Source organism: Mchenga conophoros, linkage group LG8 (genome assembly GCF_057382185.1).
Source record: "Mchenga conophoros isolate Kocher_MC1m ecotype Shallow Benthic linkage group LG8, M_conophoros_male_GT1.1, whole genome shotgun sequence".
Lineage (NCBI taxonomy): Eukaryota > Metazoa > Chordata > Actinopteri > Cichliformes > Cichlidae > Mchenga > Mchenga conophoros.
The window spans coordinates 11,234,818-11,257,516 of record NC_140533.1 but is presented as its reverse complement, the minus strand read 5'-3'; the positions used below and the strand labels follow the sequence as shown (position 1 = coordinate 11,257,516).

At 40.8% G+C, this 22,699-nt stretch overlaps 3 protein-coding genes across 4 annotated transcripts; 2 read left to right on the top strand and 1 right to left on the bottom strand.

Moving 5' to 3' along the window:
• Positions 1–3,036: 3,036 nt before the first annotated feature.
• On the bottom strand, positions 3,037–8,841 carry faap100 (FA core complex associated protein 100). Of its 2 annotated transcripts, XM_085284037.1 has the most exons (9): positions 8,821–8,841; positions 7,811–7,969; positions 7,425–7,543; positions 6,419–7,320; positions 6,074–6,233; positions 5,019–5,961; positions 4,823–4,939; positions 3,740–3,826; positions 3,037–3,530 (listed from the first exon to the last, which is right to left on the bottom strand). In XM_085284037.1, exons 2-9 carry the CDS (start codon positions 7,964–7,966, stop codon positions 3,414–3,416), a joined length of 2,601 nt encoding a protein of 866 aa, XP_085140163.1. In that variant the 5' UTR covers positions 7,967–7,969; positions 8,821–8,841; the 3' UTR covers positions 3,037–3,413. The 2 variants fall into 2 exon arrangements, with proteins under 2 accessions (XP_085140163.1, XP_085140164.1); XM_085284038.1 differs by lacking the exon at positions 8,821–8,841 and having other exon boundaries at positions 6,074–6,230; positions 7,811–8,161.
• birc5a (baculoviral IAP repeat containing 5a) lies at positions 8,261–12,526 on the top strand. Its single transcript, XM_085284057.1, has 4 exons — positions 8,261–8,620; positions 11,259–11,368; positions 11,910–12,027; positions 12,206–12,526. Exons 1-4 carry the CDS (start codon positions 8,513–8,515, stop codon positions 12,296–12,298), a joined length of 429 nt encoding a protein of 142 aa, XP_085140183.1. The 5' UTR covers positions 8,261–8,512; the 3' UTR covers positions 12,299–12,526.
• A 295-nt stretch (positions 12,527–12,821) lies between these two features.
• tmem235b (transmembrane protein 235b) lies at positions 12,822–21,642 on the top strand. The gene is made up of 4 exons (XM_085284054.1): positions 12,822–13,247; positions 13,338–13,418; positions 13,519–13,656; positions 21,029–21,642. Exons 1-4 carry the CDS (start codon positions 13,070–13,072, stop codon positions 21,256–21,258), a joined length of 627 nt encoding a protein of 208 aa, XP_085140180.1. The 5' UTR covers positions 12,822–13,069; the 3' UTR covers positions 21,259–21,642.
• Positions 21,643–22,699: the final 1,057 nt, after the last annotated feature.

The following is a 22,699-nucleotide window of genomic DNA, read 5'->3' as shown; positions in this document are numbered from 1 at the left end:
ATTCAGAGGAGTTCATGGTCGACTCAGTGACTGCAGGGTGCGCAGCTACTGTGGCTGCAAAACAAGCCCAAATCATTACCCCTCCACCGCCGTGCTTAACAGTTGTTAAGAGGTGTTTGTGCTGCTATGCTGTGTTTGGTATTCTCCACGTGGTATCATGCATTGTGGCCAAACATCTTTAGTTTGGTTTTATCTGCCCAAAGGATATTGTTTCTATTGTCTTGTGGTTTGTTCAAATGCAACTTGGTCTTGGTTTCTTCCATTTCTCTGAACACTGAATGGTCTGACCTTGGGGTGAATTTGCTGGGACATCCTCCCCTTGGAAGATTGTCCTGAATGATATTGAATAATCTTCCTCACTTTAGGATGATGAACTTCAATCTTGTAATCCTTCCCAGATTGATGGGCAGCAACTACTGCTTCTGTAAGATCACTGCTGATGTCTTTAATTATTGGCATTGTGTTAACACAGACCTGCAAATCACCAAAATATCTGCTTTTATAGAGCTGCTCACATTTGCTAATTATCAGTTACGGTGGTTCTTTTTGGCTTTTGAGTTTTTGTTGAATAAATATGGACGCAGAGTAATATGTCATGTGTTGTTGATCATTTATGTTTGTATTTATCTAATTGTGAGACCTCCTTACGACTAAATTATTTGTATTATATCCTCATACATGAAATGTTGTAATTGAAATAGGGTAGATTTTCTTTCTATCATGACTCTAAGTGATCAAGCCCATTATTTCCAGGATATTTAAGTCACTAATCCAGTTCTGAACCTAGAACCTCAGCAGGCTCACACTTTAATCAGTCGGCTTGCTGTACTTATGAGACAATAACCCGCAGAGTGTTGCTTAAGTTGTGAGTCTGAGCCAGACCTTTAAGGGACAATGGCTGTTAAGTAAAAAGGATTCAGTGAGTTACATATGTTTAGAATGCGATGCAACAACATGACAAATACAATCCTGTAATCTACTTTATACTTCAAACAATCTGGAGGCATTTATTCAACTTCATGCAGAAGCTATTTCTGCATGTTAGTTTCAAGACTTCAAACTGTAACAGAATAATCATTATACTAATAATGATTAGGACTAGTCTGGTTAGGAGTCACCTTTTCATTATGATTGAACCTAAAAAAGAAGCCAGTGACACTAAGGCTTCACCTGTAGAAGTACTGTGTTACCTTACCTGCAGCAGGTGAGGGGAAAACAGCAGGACATGGTGCCTGATCCACTCACACAGAAAAACCTCTGTAATTTAAATATCTGCTAAGTGCTAAGTATTTTAGTTTCCAAATGTACATTTGTGTGCCTTTTTCTTGTGCTAGTCCTAGAGAAAAGTAAAATATAGAAATGACTGATCCATCCATTCTCTTCCACTCATCCAGTTCAGAGCCACAGGAGGCTGAAGCCTGAAGTGTGGGTACACCCTGGACAGATCAGAAATGATACAGACTAAGAAAAAATAAACAAAACAAGTTTTCAACATAATAAAAAAATGCAATCCTGTGCAGTCCTTTTAATTTTCTCTCTGTCTGGTCTACATTAAGAAAAATTAACCACTAAGATTCACTTCTTAGACTGAGTTCTTCATATCATAGCGCTCACAGCAAGGTCTACAAATGAGTAACTATGAAGTTATTAAAAATAATTGCATTTAAACTCAATTACTATTCTGCGGTTTGTATCCATTAGAAGTCTGTTTTATTGCAGTGATGTAAACTGTTTGTAATCACTGTACTGACTGTGTGAGTCTGTATATTAAAAACTCATCGGAGCTTTAAAACAGAAATTGCTCCATGTCTCGGGCAATTAAAGGGACAGTTAATGTAGATCGCTAATAACATTCAATGACTTGCATCTCCCTGACCAGGTTTAGGAAGCTTATCCATCACAAGAACATTCAGTCCCTGCAATTATTATAGTGTCAGTTAAAATGGCTGTGATTACCCATTTTATGTCCAAAATGTACAATCCATCGCAAAATGCTGAGAAAGGCATAGGCAACGTTTTCCTCAGACAACTTTCCACACATAAACATATCAGGAATGTGTTTTTTCTGCAGTGGATTAAATGATTGGCTGAAAACATAACGATACTGAAATCTATCAGTTGTCTGTTCCATGTTTATTCCATGTTCAAGCACAACGCATCAGATCCTACACTAAACAGAATATCTAACAGCCAATCACATGACAGAAACCCAGTGAATTTAGGTATGTAGACATGGTCAAGATGACCTGACAAAGTTCAAACAGAGTATCAGAATGGGGAGGAAAGGTGATTTAAGTGACTTTGAATGTGCCGTGGTTGTTGGTGTCAGACAGACTCCTCTGACTATCTTAAAAATTGTTGATCTACTGGTGCACAACCATCATTAGTGTTTACAGGGAAAGGTCTGAAAAATCGAAAATATCCAGTGTGCGGCAGTTCTCTAGGTGAAAATGCCTTCTTGATGTCAGACCAAACTGCTTTACCAACAACAGAATTAACTCAAATAACCACTCGTTACAACCAAGCTACGCAGAAGAGCATCTCTGAATGCACGGCAGACCTTGAAGAAGACGAACAGCAGAAGACGGCACCGGTGCCACTCCTGTCAGCTAGTTACAGGAAACTGACGCTGCAAATCACATGGACTCAACAAAATAGGGCAATATCAGGCTGGAAAGATGTTACCTGGTCTGATGAATGTGAATTTCTGCTGTGACATCTGGTAGAGTCAGAGTTTGGCTTAAGCAACATGAAAGCATGGAAGTTAAAAGAGGGGTTAATTAACCCAATCAACTAGCAAGGTGTGCCTAATAAAGTGTCCAATGTAGTGACTGTGTCACACACACACCTGAAATATCAGGAGACTGTAAAAATGCACCTGTAAGACAGTTCTGGAGCTTGTCAAATTATGTGGTCTTTATACAATTTTAAACCCATTATGAGCAAGCGCTTGGCAACAGTGGGAAGCAAAAACTCCCTTTTAACAGGAAGAAATCTCTGACACAGCCAGGCTCAGGGAGGAGCAGCCATCTGGGAAACTATACTTAGGGTTAAAGTAACATGCACAGTATTGTGTTGTTTTAAATGTACATTTTGCACCGAGTCCTGTTTGGAGGTTGTGTAGTAAAATATTAATACTTGGAAACTAAAACAGTTACATGAGTATAAACACAAACAGGAGCAAAGTTACAGAAATACTTCACTGAATTTATTGTCATGTGAAAAAACAAGAGAAACTTTATTATTAGACATCACCAAATTATAACCTCTTCAAAATCAAAATATACTGTAAAATGTCATATAGAAACCATCTTACAGTCTAAAGTATTACATGTGCTTTGCACTGTGAAAGGGCTGGCAGCAAAGTCAGATTACGCAACAACACCAAACAAGCGAGGGCAGCTGTGTAGGTGTTACACTATGAGCAGAGGATTTCGTCTGAGTTCTTGGTAAACACTGAGAAGCAGCCGATCTCTCTGCACTGTGGACACGACCTCACCAAAGGCTCCTGAGATCTGACTTTGCTGGATCTGTTAACGCACAGAGGACACATGAAACAAAAAACACAGACGAGCTTTAATCTTAACACACTTACAGACATCCCAAGCCCTCAAAAGCTCTAAAGTCTTGCTAATCAATTAATTGAACTAAGAGAAAATAGCTGGATAATTACGTGTATTTAATGATACGGAGGGCTTTGACATTAATGGGATTAATCGTCAAGCGCGGGCCCACTTACCTCGGCCCGCTGCAGCGCCCGTCTTAATCCTAAAATCTGGACATTCTTTGTAGAGGCGGCTTTCTCTGTGGCGCTCTGCAGCAGAGTCTGTGTCGAGGAGCAGAGGAAAAATTCAAACCTAAAGAATTTCAAGTAAAACAGGGACATGAAGCGTTGTTCTCAAGCCCAAAGACACGATAACGCTTCCTTTTAAACCGACCACACTGTTTGCAGCACACGTTAAAAGAATCGTCCCAGTTTCCATGTCATAGCACTGACTCGCAGCTCTCCTGCGAGTAGCTTAGTGTGTTTGTGAGGCTGGACGTCCTCCCTGATGCAGCCCTCCCCTCCCCTTCCCAAAGGATTTGTGTCTCCTCCTGGAATCGAAGCGGGGGGTCTTTCGCTTGTTAGGCTAACATGTGAACCACTGCACTAGGGAGCCGCTATTTTTACGCTCCTTCTATTTATGCCAATTCAAGTGGCTGGAAGGTGGAATGGCAAATTTGCACGTATCACAAAAGTCTAGCAGTATGTTCTGCATCAGTGGTGTCAAACATAAGACTCCAATCCGGCCCATCTAGACATGTTTGGCAAAGCTGAAAGAGGAGATAAATATTGAATTCTTGTGTCCATGGTAAAAGAAATAAAATAAAATAGGACATTTTCTGTGAATTAACAAAAACTATCTGCTTTATAATTGGAGAACAGTTGGGCCAATCAGCAACCAGAAGCTTTTCTGTTAATGTCTTACATTTTATCCCCTTATAGTCACACTGAAAGATTTCTTTCCTTTGCTACAGCAGCGTTTCCCTATCATGCAGAAAAACTGGGATAATATTGAAGTTGTACTTCTTTTTCTTATATTAGCATATCTCTGGGATTAAATGTGCAGTTAAACTACTTTACAATGACAGAAATGGGAGTTTGATTGGGCTGGCCCACTTAAGATCAAATAGTGTGGCCCTTGATGTGAAGTGAGTTTGACATCCCTGTTATACATCTGTACAGTTTTACATTAAAAAAGAAGAATGCAAAATATTCAAAATCTGCAACTACCTAAGTTTAGCCAGAAATTAGCTTATGTTATATAAGTGTGTTCTGGACCTGGATCCGGCGCAGCACAGCATGGTGCAGGCCACACACCGCTGCTAAAGATGAGCTCTCGATCTGAACCTCGATTGTAGCCTCCTTGTCTGTGCTCTCCTCCTCCCCCACGTTTATCTGGAGAATAAAGGAGCATTGACGATGAGGATATAAAACATACCAATATATGATTATATCATATTAGATAACGATTGACCTCTTTCACTGTCAGTTTCATTGCCGCTCCGTTTGGACCACGAGCGTGGGCCACTGAGGTGCTCAAAGCAATCTTGTCTCCTTGGCAACCCATCTTCACTCCTTCAGTATCTTCAGACAACAGTCGCTCAAGCAAAGACAGGCAGAGATCTTCGGGGTCTCGTATCGACTCTTTGGCATCCAAATTTGAACTCTTTTTTGGCTTCAGCGTATCCCTCACTATCTCTGATGACACCCATACGCTTGCTGAATACTTCTCAGGCTCAGGCTTTGCAGCACTTTCTCCTCCTCTGTTCGTTCTACCGCCGCACCTGAGCTGGCGCGAGCTTAAAAAGGTCTGGATGCTATCTGCTGCGGCGCTGCTGGGCTGAACTGTGGCCATCTTATGAGTAGCTGTGGGACTGTTTAGCTGCAGAGCATGCAGCCAGTCCACTGTCAGTGTGGACAGGGGCAAACTGATACAGCTGCTCTGCAAGCCTGCAAAGCTCGCCGCCACCTCCTCCTCTCCCAGAAGACTCGAGAGCGAGAAGATGAGCGAGCAGCTCACAGTCATGGGGAAAGATGCATCACCTGCAGCTGCGATAGGCAGAGACGCTTCGAATGTTTGCCCCGGACGGAGGTCGTGAAACGGGAATGAAAAATTAGTGGAGGAGCTTTCTCCTGCTGGGGAGGAAGAATAAGACAGAGGGGACACCGTAATGCTCAGCGTCCAGCCTCGTTCCAGGACAAATGGACTTGAATTATGCAGGAAACACACAAGGCTCAAGGAGTCTTTCTGAAGCAGTCTGCTCCAGCTAGTCTCGAAATGACATCTGATTGGTTTCTCCTTAATTGGAAGATCAGTAGTTGTGTCTGCCATCAGCAGGAAACTGACGCTGACGGCGTGATTCAGAAGCCTCAGAAACTGGTTTTTGGATTTGATGACTGTTTTCAGCACTGATGCTCTATATGAAGAAAGCAAAAAAAAAAAAAAAATCACATATATATTTACAGATCTTTGCTGTGTTTTATTTAAATGTCGTCTTTCACACCCGATCAAATACTTGACGGGCATACCTCTCACAAACATCCCCGATGGCAGACAGGAGGTCCCTGACACTGCGGGACACCGGTGTGGAAGGAAGCTTAGACGATCCTTCATCCACCCTCCCCGCAGGTAAGCAGATCCTCTGGAGCTGCCCTCTGGCAGACACTCCAAGCAGCTGTACATCACCTGCTGTGCATGAAGCATTTTTAGAGTTAGGAAAAATAGTTTGAGAGTTTAAATTAGAATACAAGACATAATTACATGAGTGCACAACATGTAGAACCTGTGCATTTTCCTGTTTCCTAACTTGAAGAGCACATTGAAGCTGAACTTATAATAAATCCATTCAAAGTCATTACGTCTATTCTGCTCACCTGCAGTGCTGCATGCAGGCTCAGCCAGGGCGATGACTCTGCACACATTTAAACTGCTGGGGCTCTGGAGGGCGGCCACTGTCGTCCCAGATGTCTCTTCCCCTCTTTCTTTGCTTTCTCTCGCAAACGATCCCTCCGACAGATCCAGTCGGAGCAGATCTGCACCAGTGCTGTAGTAAAAACAGCTTTTATCCATGCAGCCGCACCATACAGGCCCTGGTACACACCCCTCAGTAAAAGCAGCCACAGCGCTTCCCCCCTCTGAGCCTGCCTTGTCAGTCTTGATCAGTGCCACTCTGCCTTGTTCGCCCGCCGCCACCAAGCACTGTGCGTGACCCGTTTCCGTGACAACAGATGCACCGACAAAACAGACCGGCTGCTCCAGGCTGTGCAGGACTCGAAGGCGCGATCCCGGGAGACGCAGAGGAAGGAAACACAGGCGCCCATCTGGCAGGCCGCAAAGGATGACTGGAGATTTGGCAAGGGCGGCTTCAACTCCAAATAACAGTTTGAAGAGGAGAGGCTCCAGGTGGAAGTGGTCTTGAGCTACAGTTGACTCTGCAGAAGCATTGGAGGAAGACGATGCCTCTACATCACCCGAATGGATGCAAATTAGCACAGAGCCCTTTCTTGGTCCTCTATTTGACTCAGCAGCGCCACAGTCCACAGCTGAGGCCACCGGCAGATGGAACGAGCCAAACTCCTTGTGGCTAGTAGACGCCGTTTGCTTTGGCGTTTTGTACAAAGTCAGCAGCCAGGAGGCATCTCTCTGGCAAAGGGTCAGGAGCACAGAGCCAACGAGGAGCAGAGATGACACTTCATCTGCTCCAACAACGAGACACTCTTGGGAGATTTTCAGTTCAGCTGGACTGGAGGATGCATCAGCTTGAGAGCTTTGATCCCTGCAGAGGAGAAATGTCATATTACATAAGAGCAATTTAGCAGAGTTGAAATAACAGCATTAATTAAAAAAGGTTTACTGAAATCTAACTATGAGGGTTCATACCTGTGTAGCAGAAACTGTAAGTTTACACGGTAAACTCCACTCCTGCATGCAACATAGATTAGCTGCTTGTCCTGGTTTCCAACCAGGTCATTAACAGCAGCAGGTAACAGGAGGACAGTCTGCAACAGCACAATACGAAGCAACACACAGTATGGTTAATCCAGAGATATGCCCTGCAGTGTAGCTTATGTCTTAGTATAGCTTAATATTTGATTGATATCTAGATTTATTAGTATCTTTTTTCCCCTAATATATCTCTAGTTAACTTTTTTGCTTTCTGACCCTTGTGGTGTTGTAACAAGTGACTTTCCCCAGTGTGGGATAAATAAAGTACATAGATCTATATCTATTTATCTGTGTCTGATACATGTAAATCGGATACTTGCCGTGATTTTCCTCTCACGTTTACTGAACACGTAGATCTCTTCAGTGCCAGTGCAGATTAAAACATCTGTTCCGAAACCACAGAGGATCTTCACTTTATAAGATCTTCCCGAAAACCCAAACTGTGCCCAAGTCTCGACAGCACACCGTCCCTCCATAACCTGGACCCGGGGGGAGAAGAAGAAGAAGCCGCTGAATGAGCATATGTCACGTTAAGCTCACTTTAATGGTACTATCAGCTCAGTGAGGGATGCTAATGTGAGGTTATGTGAACCGGTTGTTGACAGAGGATGTGACACTGTCTCACAAAGTTCCGCGCGTTGTGCTTTCGACCAATAAACGTAATGAACTACATTGCCCATGACCACAAAGCGGAAGTGGGACGCAAGTATAACGGATGCTTGAACTTAAGGTTGACTCGTGCTCACGTAGAAGGTAGAGAGTAATGAATGAGAGCAAGTTTTGTTTTGTTTTTTAAATAAAGTCGAGTCAAATTTTAAACGTAGTTTGAGCGCATTTGTCTAATAAATTTCCTTATTTTTTCTCTCGGTCAAGAACACATGATGGCGCTCTTGTGCTCATACGATTACCTAATATACACACGAAGAAGGTGGGCAACCAATCAAAACAGCCGAATTGAAGTGTCGTCGAAATTTGAAAAGGCTCTGTAGTTTAGCTCACGGGTTCGTGCGACAGTGAATACAATGGATCCATACAACGAGGAAAACGTCAAAATGTATTTTTTTGAGAATAGGTTAAAAACTTATGGGGGGTGGCCATTCGACGAAGACTGCAAGTGCACGCCGGAAAACGTGAGTTAACGTTTAAACTGAGGTTGGAAACGGTGAGCGACGCCTTACTGTTGACATGCTAACAGTACAACAGCAGCTGGCGTGAAAGCAAAAAGAAAAGCGGCTCAGATGAAATACAATCTAGCTAAACTCTGGTTTAGCTGTAGATTTAAATGAAATACAAATCTTCTGACTCCCCATCTGTATGCCTAAATACACACTTGTTTTGGCTCCTAGTCCCTAAACCTAAATGTACTCAATTTACGACAAATTCTCACATTTAACGCGCTGAAACCGACACATTAACTGCAAGGATCTATTGTTTTCCTTGTTGATTCATCCGAGTTATTTTTTTTCCAATTAAAACTGCTTAAATTTAAATAGTAATGGACATGTAGTGATGGGCAGATGAAGCTTCACGAAGCACTGAAGCTCTTCGTCCAATTGGTTCACCCCAGTGCAAAGCTTCTTGAAGCTTCATTTGCTCTAGCAGGACACCTACTGGACGTAAAAATATTAGTTGGCATGAATTTGAAGAGTGTGGCCTTTTGCACACAGCCTGTAAATGTCAACAACAAAAGGAGTGTGTAAAACATGTATATTGTAGTGATGGAAGTATACTGTGTATATTTATACTGGCAGTATGGAAAATGATTATTTGGAAATGCTTAAAATGGAAATGATCATTTACTGTGAGGTGAGGTGTGGACAGTGGTTGTGCTTTTGTAATGTTGAGGTATGGACAGCTACACACTGCCCGTTCACATTTTATTCTATAAAAACTACATTTTCACTGCTTTTATGACCTTTTTAGTGGGGAGAACATAGCTAGGATTTAATGATTTAACAAATCTTTTAAATCCTTTGTCATCCACAATGCTAAATGGCTGGGAGTCCTCAATCACCATGCTAACCAGGTCTTCATCTATTTGAGATTGTTCTCCTGAGGAAAGACAATAAAGATAAAGCACAAATATAAAATCACACACGTAACTTATTACAGTTGTATATCATTTAGTAATGTTACTAATATTAGTAATATTATCATGACATTTGATGGCTCACCTGGTCTTGCTCCTCAATCGGCGTTACCCTTATTCTCATGCAAAGCTCTGTAGTGCCTAAGCATGGATGAGGTGTTGTTGTTATATCCCAGCTCCCTGGCACATAGCAAACACTTCACCTTGTACAAAAGTACAGACAGCTTAACATAAATTGTATTGCACCATCAGTATCATGAAAATACATCTTCTGTAGAAATTTACATACCTTGTTGGGAGGAATAAAATCAAAATGTTCCCACACAGGTGAGGACATCCTCCTCTTCTTAGCTGGCTCCATTCTCTCCTGACTTTCTCTCATAAACCTCCAAACTGTCTCCAAACTCTCACTAACCGCAACTCTCCATCAAACACCCACATTTTTGAATGAAGTCTGAGGGGTTTATATCGCTGTCATAGCTCGCGGCAAAGTTCGAACCACTTCACGAACCAGTCACCTGGTACAGCCGGGCAGCGAGGCTTCGGACGTCATCATTTTCAGCTCCTCCCATAAATGAGGCAAGCCTCGATACGCGCATCGCGGAAACGCCCCCTAAATTACTCGACACAAGCTTTGAAGCCTCGATACAGAACGTCACATCACTATGGACATGTACTGTCAATTTATTAGGTACAAGTTGCTACTATCGCGTTGGGCCCCCTTTTGCCTTCAAAGCTGTTTTAACTCTTCGTGGTACAGATTCAACCAAGTGGGGGAAACATTCAGAGATTTTGGTTCCTATTGACATGATAGCATATTTGTAGACTTCACATCCATGATGCATCCACCACATCCCAAAATCTCTCCACTGGATTGAGATCTGGTGACTGTGGAGGCCATTTGAGTACAGTGAACTCGCTGTCAAGCTCAAAAAAACAGCTTTACGCAATTCAAGCCTTGTGACATGGTGGGTTAGCCTTTTGGATGTAGCCATCAGTGGTTCTAAAGCGCTGGACATTGACAGGAACAATAATCAGTTGCCCGTGGTGTTGCCTAAATGACACTCAGTTGGTAGTAAAGGGCCCGAAGTCAGCCAAGAAGATATCCCACATACCTGAACTGTTGACAGGAGGCAGAAGGCTTCTATGTTGTTTATGCCAAATTCTGACACTGAGATCTGAATGCCACAACAGATACTGAGACTTTATAGCAGAGATTTTAATGAGCCTCTGCGAACTGCAACTCAGTTTCATGTTCTTAGCTGACAGGAGAGGCACCCAGTGTGGTCTTCTGCTGCTGGAGCCCATCTGCTTCAAGGTTCAATGTGTTGTGTGTTCGGAGATGCGCCTCTGCATACTACATTTGTAACGACTGGTTATTTGAGTTAATGCTGCTGTCAGTAGTTGTTGTTGTCATTATTATTTGTAGTAGTAGTGTTATGACAAAACAAATAGCTTATACAGTACAGTCTCAAAAGATTAATATAATGGAGTATGGAGCTCAATAACTTAAAGTCTAGATGACATACAATAAAGAAAAAATAAAGTGAGTAATAAATATATTAAATGACTCATTTTAATTAAATAAACCCGAGTGGTACGTGTGAAAAGCTCTATATGAAGTTTTTTTTTGTTTGTTTGTTTTTCGTGCAACATGACATCTTCATTTATTCCTGCAGATGGCTAAAGCCGGCTTCATTCACACACCTTCAGAGAACAGCCCAGACATCGCCATGTGTTTCTTTTGCCTGAAAGAGCTGGAGGGCTGGGAGCCAGAGGATGACCCAGAGTAAGAGCACACATCACATTACTGGGCTCAGAAATAAAAAATAAACTGCCCAATAGTTGTTAATTTCTTCCATAAATTTAAGCCGTTCTTGTTTTTACAAGTCGTTAATAATGTCTCCAGCATGTCTTCAGTATTATTAAGCAAACTTCAAACATGTTGCCAAATTGGTGTCAAAGTTATTGCCAAGTGATTTTTGCTAACATTTTATGACAGCTCAGAACCATCTGTGCTCACCCTGGGTTATTTCCCCCTTTTTGGCTCACTCGTAATAAAAACATGTGAGCGATCCAGTGACACGAGTGTTTGGTGAGGCTTGGTGATTTATTATTATTTTTGTTTGTTTTTCTCCTCCAGTAACAGCTGTTGACTCCTATAAGCCTTTCCTTTAATGTGCGAGAGTTTGCCTGTGACCCCCGGTCCCCCATTTTGACTCTTATTGTCATAATTAACAAGACTTGTGTTTCAGTGGCATTATTTAGGAGTCTTTGTGACTACATGCCCACAGCTCTTTACTTTCCCATCTATCTCTTGTTTTTGCCAGAAAGGAGCACAAGTCTCATTCGCCATCCTGCCACTTCATTGCCCTGAAGAAAAAAGTGGAAGACCTGACTGTGGAGGAATTCTACAGATTGCAGAAAGAGAGGCACAAGTTCATCAATGTACGTTCTTTATAGGAAGTCACGAATCTGTTGTCTTGTGTAATAACAATTTATTAAATAGTTTTTTGGGATATGTCTGACGAGCGAACACTTTGCCGACTAGAATAATGTCTGCTAATTATTTCCATGACAACAAGGCCTTAATTACTGATCTGCAGTTGATCTTCTTTGCTCACAGAACAAATCTTGTAATGAGGCCATCACCAAGTTTGAAGAGGCAGCCAAACTGAGGCGAGCAGACATCATCAAGACGGCCATGGGAGAAGAGTGACACAGCGACAGATTCAGATGAATGACATGAGCTCGTTTGTGTATCTGAGAAAGATGGAGAGAATAATTGTAGCTGTCAGAATTATTGACTTGTTCCTCACCAAACTCATTTTTATGTTTCCTTTGTGTGCCTTCATGTCAAATTTTTTAAAGTATGTGTTTTTATCTTTTAACACTTTCTGTTTTTATGTAATCTGATATCTAATAAATATTGGATTCTGTAACATAATTATTTATGGTGTCTTTAATATAGATGTAGTCTGTTAGAGCAACATGAATCCTCCACTCAAAAGGTCTGGCTGTATTTATAATGTATTTAGATTTGATTATATTTATATAAGCCTTTGCATCTCTAGCTTTCTCCATACCACAGCTTGAAATTGAGGTTAAAGTATTTTACTCAAACACAAATGAGTGCAGCCTCTTAACTCTCCGCTATTTGCTCCCTCCGTGTTTTGCGTAAACGTGTGCGTTTCAGTGTGAATCCGAGTCTCTCCCAGACAGGAGCTGCTGCTGCTCAGGCAGGTTCTTATCTCTTTGTTACTGTGTGATCATTCATTAATTGAGAACGGAAATGAATATCGATTCCCCTTAACAATTTGATTAGTCAATTGGAAAGATTTTGGGGAGGGATATTTTTTCCTGATTACTTAGCCGGCGGTGATGAGTGCGTAAAAGCACTCCAAAGCACACTCGACAGCAGAAGACCTCCGTTACGCATGAGCTGAAGCCACCGAGTTTCACGCGTGTCTCAAACCTTAACCTGTCCAAGATGAAGGTATCTTTTGGCGCTTTCGTTATCGCAGCTGGCATCTGCGGGATGCTAAGCTTTGCCTTTTTGGCCACTTCCCTCGGCACCGATTATTGGTACATTATAGAAATGAATCCCATGAATGTCAGCGACTTTGAGAACATGAGTTCCCACTCGGGACTGTGGAGCATCAACGAAGGTAGGCTGCCACTTTTCTTAACTTTTGCCTCTAAATGCTGAGATCTAAACCCTCAACCAACATCACCGTGTTGTTAAATGTGATATTCAGGTGGGAAGATGCACACGGGCTCTATCGACTCGTTCACAGTTGACTACTCCGGGGTCTCCGATACCGAGCTGCGCATGCTGAGTGAGTCCAGAAACACCACCAGCTTTTCTGCTAATGAACTTTCACTGTCAAGGCAGCTATAACTCCGCTGATGCTCCATAATCCATCTGTTTCTACCCAGACATGCACAGTGCAATTGTGGTGATGCTTCCCCTCAGCCTGGTTCTGTTGCTCTTTGGAGGCATCTGTGGATTGGTCAGCTCCCTGGCTCGTAGCCCGATCCTCCTCACCGGCACGGCGTCGTACTTCTTCATCTGCAGTAAGTTCGGGTTCACTTTATTTACTCTGATCTGTTTAACCTTAGACCCACGAAGATCGGTCCGGATGTCCAGCTCTGAGTATTGAATACGCGTGAGGTCAGCCGCTTTGTGAGGGCACTGCGGTGTGTGAAAACGGAAAACACTTAGTTGCTAAGGGCTTTAGTGCATCCATTTACCCTCCATTCAATTCTGATCCATTAAAACACAATTGCCACAGGCCAGTGTGGCCAGAGAGCTCTATCCGAAAGAGACTGCGCAATCAATCACCCAAACGTGTCCGTCTAACACTTTGTACTTTTTATATAGTCTGTAATTTCACATCGTGTTTATTGGGCATCATGAGACCTGCACAGGAGTCAGTTAGACCACAGAAGTATTACAAATATAGGTCATGACTCATATGTGGCACACGTAAATGGACTACAAGCAGATATGGGTTTTAAGAAATCTACTTTCAATGAGAATTTTATATTGCAGTTGTCATTATTTTCATAAACACTGTATTATGCAGTAAATTCGGACTATAGAAATTCTTTCATTCATACATGAAATGCATCGCATTTGGAATTAAGTAAAAACTACATGTAACCATATGTTGACGATGATACTGCTCTCCCCAAAAAATTATCTTTAAGCAAAACTTCACTCCAGAAATGTAAGCTGTCTTAATAACGACACAGCATTACTTAGGGAATCGTTTTGATTGACTTGTGATTATTAACTCTGCAACATTTATTAATAATTAACTTCTGACAGGAGGGGAAAATATGAATTAGTGTGCTGTTATTAAGGAATCGCAGTGGTTTTGTAACAGCATGTCTGTGTATCTGTATACAACCATGGCCATTTCATTAGGCACAAATTGCTAGTACTGCGTTGCACCTCATTATGCCTTCAGAGCACAGATTCAACAACGTGCTGGAAACATTTCTCTGAGATTTTTGGTCCATGTTAACATGACAGCATCACAAAGTTGCTGCAGATTTGTTGGCTGCACTTCCATGATGAGACTCTCCTGTTCCACCACATCCCAAAGGTGCTCTATTGGATTGAGATCTGCTGAGTGTGGAGGCCATTTGAGTACAGTGAAGTCACTGTCATGTTTGAGAAAACAGTTTGAGATAATTTGAGCTTTGTGACATGATGCGTTATCCTGCTGGAAGCAGCCAATAGAAGATGGGTACACTGTGATCATGCCAAAAACAAAAAATGATCCAGACAACATTACACCAACAGCAGCAGCCTGAACCACTGATACAATCTCTGTAAACCTTGGAGATGGTTGTGAATGAAAATCCCAGCAGATCAGCAGTTTTCTGAACCAGCTGCTCTGGCAACAACAACTATGCCACATTCAAAGTGACTTAAATCACCTTTCTGATGCTCAGCTTGAACTTCAGCAGGTCGTCTTGACCATGTCTCCATGCAGTGTGCATCAGGTTGCTGTTACATGACCAGATAATTAGGTCTTCTCTGCTTACTGTGGGTCTTTTGCATCCTCTTCATCAGCCCCTCAATCAACCGACTCCTCCGCTAACAAGCATTTGAAGAGGCTTACCTAACAAAATGGCCAATGACTGTATGAATTACACAGATTAAAGGTCAGGCTGCCTCTTTTAGCACACATCTTTCGATTTTGCTCCCCTAAACTACTGTTCCTGCTTCAAATTCAGCACATCTTAAATTTTAAAGCTTTATAATTCAACTTCAGTGGGTTTGCTGAAATTGATATGTTCTCATCGCATCATTAATCAGTGAGGACCGTTTGCCTCAAAAAGATGGCCGGAGCAAACTGGCATGTGTTAAGACACCCCAGTTGTGAAAGAGACAAACAAGACGAAGATAATATTCCAAATGTTTCAGCCGCCATGTAAAATGTTGAACCTGGTTATCTGATCCAAATTCAGAACATGATCTGAGTAAGAATAGCTTAGTTAGAGCTGAATTACTCATTTGACTTTTGAATTAAACAGTTACAGACCACAGAGCTGTTTCTTTTTGGTGTGTATTGAATCTGTGCCGGGCGATAACAGAAAAAACTGAAAAACTAAAAAACAGGAAACTGTAATAAAAGTGGCATTCAGGTCACAACTAAGACAGAAAGTGTTAAGATGTCATGTATCATGAAACTACAGTGATTATTAGTTTAGTAGCTCAAAAAGCTGTAAATGTGAAATAGTTAGATTACTGTTAATGCCATTCTCTTAATCTAGCTATTTCCAGTAATTAAGTTATTCTTGTCTGCATAAACCTAGCGCCTGAGCTTCTGGATCTCCTGGGCGCTCTTCTGCCAACGCCTTATGACCTCCATAAATGGGACCTTGTGATAGACAAACACATACTTAAACAGACTCTTCATAGTCTCACTTTAACAAGCAGCACATGGTTAAGTGTGGAATAAAATAAAGTCTTGAATTAGATTGGAGTCATCTTGTGAACTTGTTGACTGTTGGACTTTTTAAAAGACCTCAGCCTCCGAGCCGGGCATTTCTTAATCTCTCTCGATTTTGCCACTCTGCTCTGTCGTTGGGCGCTCTGCTGCTCTTAGTTGTAAGCATTTAATTAACTTTTAATGTCGGAGTATTTTTAGAGTTAGCCCATTAGTAAGCGTGCAGTGCATTTATGAACACGATTGTAACGTAGTGTGATGAGGAAGACAACAAGAGTTTTGCTATATTACAGGATGAAGTCTTTAATTGTTCATTTGCACAACACAACCAAAATTAAAATTACCAACGGCTAATATTGGTTATCTCAGTGCAGCGTTCTCCTGAGAAGCCTCGGGCCTTGGCATTCGTGCAGATGTTTACATTAACCGCCCACTTTAACATTGTTCCAGACTGAGCACACACACCCCCATGGCAACGGCGCTTCAGTGCTGGATACAAACCGTGTTTATGAGTAAATAACTATGAATGGCATTCTGTTGCTGTCTGATTTGCAGTGCCTGAATGTGACATTAAAACAAATGCTTCAGCAGCAGAAGAGGGGTTAAAAACAGAAACATTTCTGTAGTAAGTCTTGACCCACTCTTAATATTTTGCATCCAAGCATTCACACTTTCTTGTCATTTTTTTAAAAAGTGGTCGTGAGCAACAGTTCTTGAGGCTTTCTGAAGGCCTTTCAAAGTTTTTCTTTGGACATTGACAGCTTTTTCACTCATTTTCAGTCCGATCCTCGTAACTTCAAAATTTCAGGGGAATGTTTTTTATCTGTTAAGCCACATAACACTGATCTATGAATCATTCAAGCATAAAAACATACTTAACTGAGACAGTGTTGTGGCTACAAATAAACAACAATTTAACAAGAAACTTTTGTTCCAGTTTCTGTTAAATCTAGCTGAACCAATGAAAAATGGAGAAGGAAATGCAGTTTGTGGTATTTTTGTGATTCACAGAGAGCTATTAGCTAAAAACTTGGCCTATCTCAGCGTGGTTTGCAGTGTGTCCTTAAAAAATTCAAAAACTGGACAAGTGGAGGTTTGTATCTGACCCTTGATGAAGCCTCATCAGAAATGAGCTCAATGTAAGGGTGGCTGTCAAGAAATCATTCTTAAGTTAGAAAAACAAGAAAAACGGTTGGGATGAATTTCAGCCATTGGTTAAAATCATCAATCTGTTTGGTGGAGGTCAGGATAGAGGTACAACAGTGAGTGTCCATAGCGATCTGTAAAACATGATGGTTTGGAGCTGCATTTCAGCTAGTCGTGTTCAGGATCTTTTTAAAACTGATGGAATTCTAAATGCAAAAATGTATCATCAGCTTTTGATCCACCATCTGGAAAACATCTTAATTAGAAATGGGTTCATTTTTCAGCATGACAATAATCCCAAACACCCCAGCAAATGTCAATAGTTTCCATGTGTTCATTCAATCAGTAGGCCTGAAACATTAATGAAACTTCTTAGTTCAGAAAGAGCTTTAAGGATCACTCCTAGAAGCCTTTCAAGGGGCAAAAAGCTGCTTAAGGGTTATGTTGAAGTGATCGTATCAAATATTGACTTTCATTTCAACTCATTAGAATTGTACCAACTCTGTTTTTGCTTTATTTACTGCATTTCTATATGTCTTTGCAGATGTTTCGATACATCTCTGCAACTATTTTACCATTTTTGTAGCAATCTCTAAAGAAATGAAAAGTCCCTCAAGACTTTAGTAGCTGTTTCTTTTCAATAAATCCCCCGATTTGTAAGATGGCAAATAAAAGTGGTTATTTGAGCAGATACTAGTGTTATTACGTAGGCACTCTCATTTTTGCACAATCAGTTGGTGAATATTTGGTCTAATGTCTGTAAAAAAAAAAAAAAAATTCAAGACAGTCTATTAATCTCTTAAGATATCGAACAAAAGAAGCGAACCAACTTGACATTAAGATGCCTATTCTAACTAAATCTAATCTAAACTTCAGTGACACTCACGTCCTGTTACAGGATATAATGAAAAGCGATAGTTTTTACACTGAATAAAATATATCTTTGATTTGATTTCTTTATTTCTATTTTTTTATTTATTCTTTTAGCTGTCTGCTCAATCATTAAAACTGATTACACACCTGATGAAAAATTATTCCATTACTTGACTTCCTTATCTCTATTATGGTAAAAGTTGTCTTTCCTATATGCGCTGCAGTTCAATCATTTCCTGTCTCTCTATTTGTTTCTTGGCAAAGTGCATAAAAATGAGGCGTCAGATGCGGTTTCCTCATCATATTCCTAGTTTGTTGCACCTTGGGGTGTAATTGTAATAAAATCTTTATTAGTCCCGCCCCGGGTAGCTTCATTTGCATCCCCTTAAAACCAGTAGCAAGCTGTCAGAATTAAAAGGGTTTCCAATAGCAACACTGTGGAACAGTGTGTGTGTATGTGTGGGTGTGTGTGTCTCAGTCTAGTCTCTGATGAGTAGAATAACAGACAATCCATGCGTCAGTGCTCTTCCTGTCTCTCATAATATGAGATTCTGGGCAGCTTCATGAGTTACCGTTCTCAGCTCTCAGCACAGAGCTCTGACTAGAACACATTTCCGCTTCAGAATTGCTGGAGTACGATGCCAGCTTGTGCAGGTGTTTGCTTCTAAAATGCTATCCTCCTCAACAGGGTATATAATTTATTGTCACCTCTAAACCTGGAACCAAACTAATAGCAGATCCAAATAAGGATTTCCTTTATCTATCTCGCCCAGAACCCTGATACAGGATGCAGGTTTGGTGAAAACTCTGAGTTTGTTAAACTTGAGATCGAGGAAAATGCAAAGCTTTCAGTTCCATAAAGGAAGCCAACTTAAATCCCAGGTTATCTATTGAGCTAAAAGTCTGGGTTTAATCTGTCTCCTCTCCTCCTGCTACGTCTGAACTTTCTGTTTCATTTCCTAATTCATACAGTCGATATCACAGCTCCTATTTGCTTTGCAGAGACTGAGCTCTTTACAAGCACTGAAATGTCAGTTAGATGTTAACATAACTTTTATAATAAGGGCAGAGAAATTGGGAATTTATTATCAGCTCAGAATAAAACTCATAAAACTAATCAGTATGACGATTTAGACAAAAAGGCCTCTCAGTAATAATCAATAATTTTTCATGTCATAATTGGCCACACTGATGAAAACATTTTGTTGGAGAAAATGTTAAGTGAATGTGACACTAAATCTGGACAAAAAGTAACCACCCCTCATTCATCTAAGTTATTTTTTTGCTTCTAAGAAGCAAAAAATGGTTTTGTGCAATCTTTTTCAAAACCAGTTGAATGTAATTTGTTCCCATTACTTTAGTCAATCTACAAAAAAATGCCAACGATAACACTCTCTGACAGACATAAAATAGTATTTTTGCACCGACGAGGTGATTCTGAAAGAGCTATTAGCCAAAAATTCAGCATGTCTGAGAACGGTGTGTAGTGTTTCCAGTTTAAGTGGGGGACAAAAGAAGTAGTGTTAGGACTAAAAAACTATTTTCAGCTGATTCAATTTTCAATTCAATGCAGTTTTATTTATAAATATACAAATCACAACTACAGTTACCTCAAAGTATTTTATACTGTAATGTAAAGACCCTAAAATAATACAGAGAAAATGTCAACAATCAGACCCTCTATGAGCAAGCACATGGCAATAGTGCGAAGAAAAAACTCCCTTTAAACAGGAAGAAACTTTCAGCAGAACCAGGCTCAGGGAGGAGCAGCCAACTGCCACGACCAGTTGGGGGTGAGGGGAGGAAGATGGGACAAAATACATTCTGTGAAAGAGAGTCAGAAATTAATAATAACTATAATGAATAAATGCAGAGTGGTGTAAAGCCACATATTGTGAAAAGAGGTGAGTGAAGAAACACTTACTGCAGCATGGGAAGCCCCCAGCAGCCAAAACAAAGGGAGGATTCAATTCAATTCAATTCAATTCAATTTTATTTATATAGCGCCAAATCACAACAAAAGTCGCCTCAAGGCGCTTCATAGATACAGAGAAAAACCCAACAATCATATGACCCCCTATGAGCAAGCACTTTGGCGACAGTGGGAAGGAAAAACTCCCTTTTAACAGGAAGAAACCTCCGGCAGAACCAGGCTCAGGGAGGGGCGGCCATCTGCTGCGACCGGTTGGGGTGAGAGAAGGAAGACAGGATAAAGACATGCTGTGGAAGAGAGACAGAGGTTAATAACAGATATGATTCAATGCAGAGAGGTCTATTAATACATAGTGAGTGAGAAAGGTGACTGGAAAGGAAAAACTCAATGCATCATGGGAATCCCCCGGCAGCCTACATCTATTGCAGCATAACAAAGGGAGGATTCAGGGTCACCTGGTCCAGCCCTAACTATATGCTTTAGAAAAAAGGAAAGTTTTAAGCCTAATCTTAAAAGTAGAGATAGTGTCTGTCTCCCGAATCCAAACTGGAAGCTGGTTCCACAGAAGAGGGGCCTGAAAACTGAAGGCTCTCCCTCCCATTCTACTTTTAAATACTCTAGGAACAACAAGTAGGCCTGCAGAGCGAGAGCGGAGCGCTCTAATAGGGTGATATGGTACTACAAGGTCATTAAGATAAGATGGGGCCTGATTATTTAAGACCTTGTATGTGAGGAGTAGGATTTTGAATTCAATTCTGGATTTAACAGGAAGCCAATGAAGGGAAGCCAAAACAGGAGAAATATGCTCTCTCTTTCTAGTCCCTGTCAGGACTCTTGCTGCAGCATTTTGGATTAGCTGAAGGCTTTTCAGTGAGTTTTTTGGACATCCTGATAATAATGAATTACAGAGTTCAGAGTTCCCTGATCCAGCTCTAACTATATACTTTAAATATACCAGTTTTGACTGCTTTGAATCTGAAGACCCTGAACTTACTTGCCTCTTCCTGTGTGTATATGTGTGAATCTCCAGGTCTGCTGACTATGTGCGGCGCCAGTCTCTACATCATTTACTCGAACCAGGCACTGGCTGAGACTGAGAGGCTGGTGGGTCAGGAGGGCCTGGCCTACATTCACACGTCTTTCGGCTGGTCCTTCGGTCTAGCCTGGCTCTCCTACGGCCTGGAGCTCCTCACTGGAGTACTGTTGCTTACAGCTGCACAAATGGCCAAGCTCCAGCACACCAGTCCCATCATGGCCTAACATAATCAGTGCAGTGGGCCTATGGTGTTCTAGATGAGAACTGAACTGTGTGTGAATACTAGAGAAAGGAAAGGATGACGATGCGGTGTGATTCTACCTTCACACAGACTCCAAAGGCTATCATAAAAATTGATGTGGAGCGAACTGTTTTATGGATCTATTTTCCTTCAGTTTGGGCAGTTCTGACTTTCTGACGATGAGGTCCAAGTAAGGAGGCGGATTTATACTGTCAATTACATTTGACCAATGACGCCCTCTTGTGGTGGGGGTTGAATTTGCACCTCATACACGGAGTGTATCTGTTGATCATACTGTTGTGCCAAACTAAACTGACAAGCTTTCAATTCACTATAATATAATGTTTCTTTAACTTATCTCATATGAGTCGCTTTGTTTGTTAATATATATGTTAATATATATATATATATATATATATATATATATATATATATATATATATATATATATATATATATATATATATATATATATATATATATATATATATATATATATATATATATATATGAGAAGACTTTTGTCATGCAGATTAATTTGATGAAAAGTGAAACCGTTTTTTTTCAGTAAGTCTCATGTGTTGTTTAACACTGTTCTACATAAGTTACACGTTTTTGTATTAGTGTTCAGTGCGACTACAACACTGAGCGAACTTGCTGTCCCATTTCTCATGTTCTTTTGGTATCTCTGTAACAAATTTTAAATCCAATGCAAAGTTTATTGCATAATTAATCTCGTGTCAGTATGAAATTAACTACATGGAAAATAAATAGATACACTTAAACCAAGTTTTGCTGTTATAATAACTATTTTCTAGTAGTTTTTAACCCAAAAAATCAAAAAGGGGCCAGAGAAAGGTAACACAAGTATGTCAGTCCTTCTAATAAGTGTAAATGACTACTCTGCAGTGGACTATTAATTATCATAATTTTGTACTTTAATTTTCCATTGTCATTAGAACACATCACATTAATGAAATTATGAGCAAAAAATAATTAAATCTCTTTCCTTTTATTGTTAATTTTATTGCCAGCCAATAGAACAATTGTGAAGTGGTTCAAAGAGGCTCAAAAACTACAGTCATGTGGAAAAGAAAGTACAGAAAGAAAGAAACAGTCATATGGACAATGAACAGGTACAACATTACCTCTTAAATTCAAATTAATACGGTAGCAGCCAGGCGCTGGTGCTCAAATCCACTTGATTAATTTATCATCAGTGTCAGCATCTCTATAAAAGCAGATGTTTTGGCAGTTTGCTGGTCTGGAGCATTTGAGTATTTGTTAAAACGATTCCACAATCTTCACAAGAATGAATGTCCCAGCAAAAGGGCATCAGACCATTCAATGCTTATAGAAAAAAAAAACCCTGAGCGATATCTCAGACTCTACAGGCCTCGGTTAGCATGTCAAATGTTCACGTT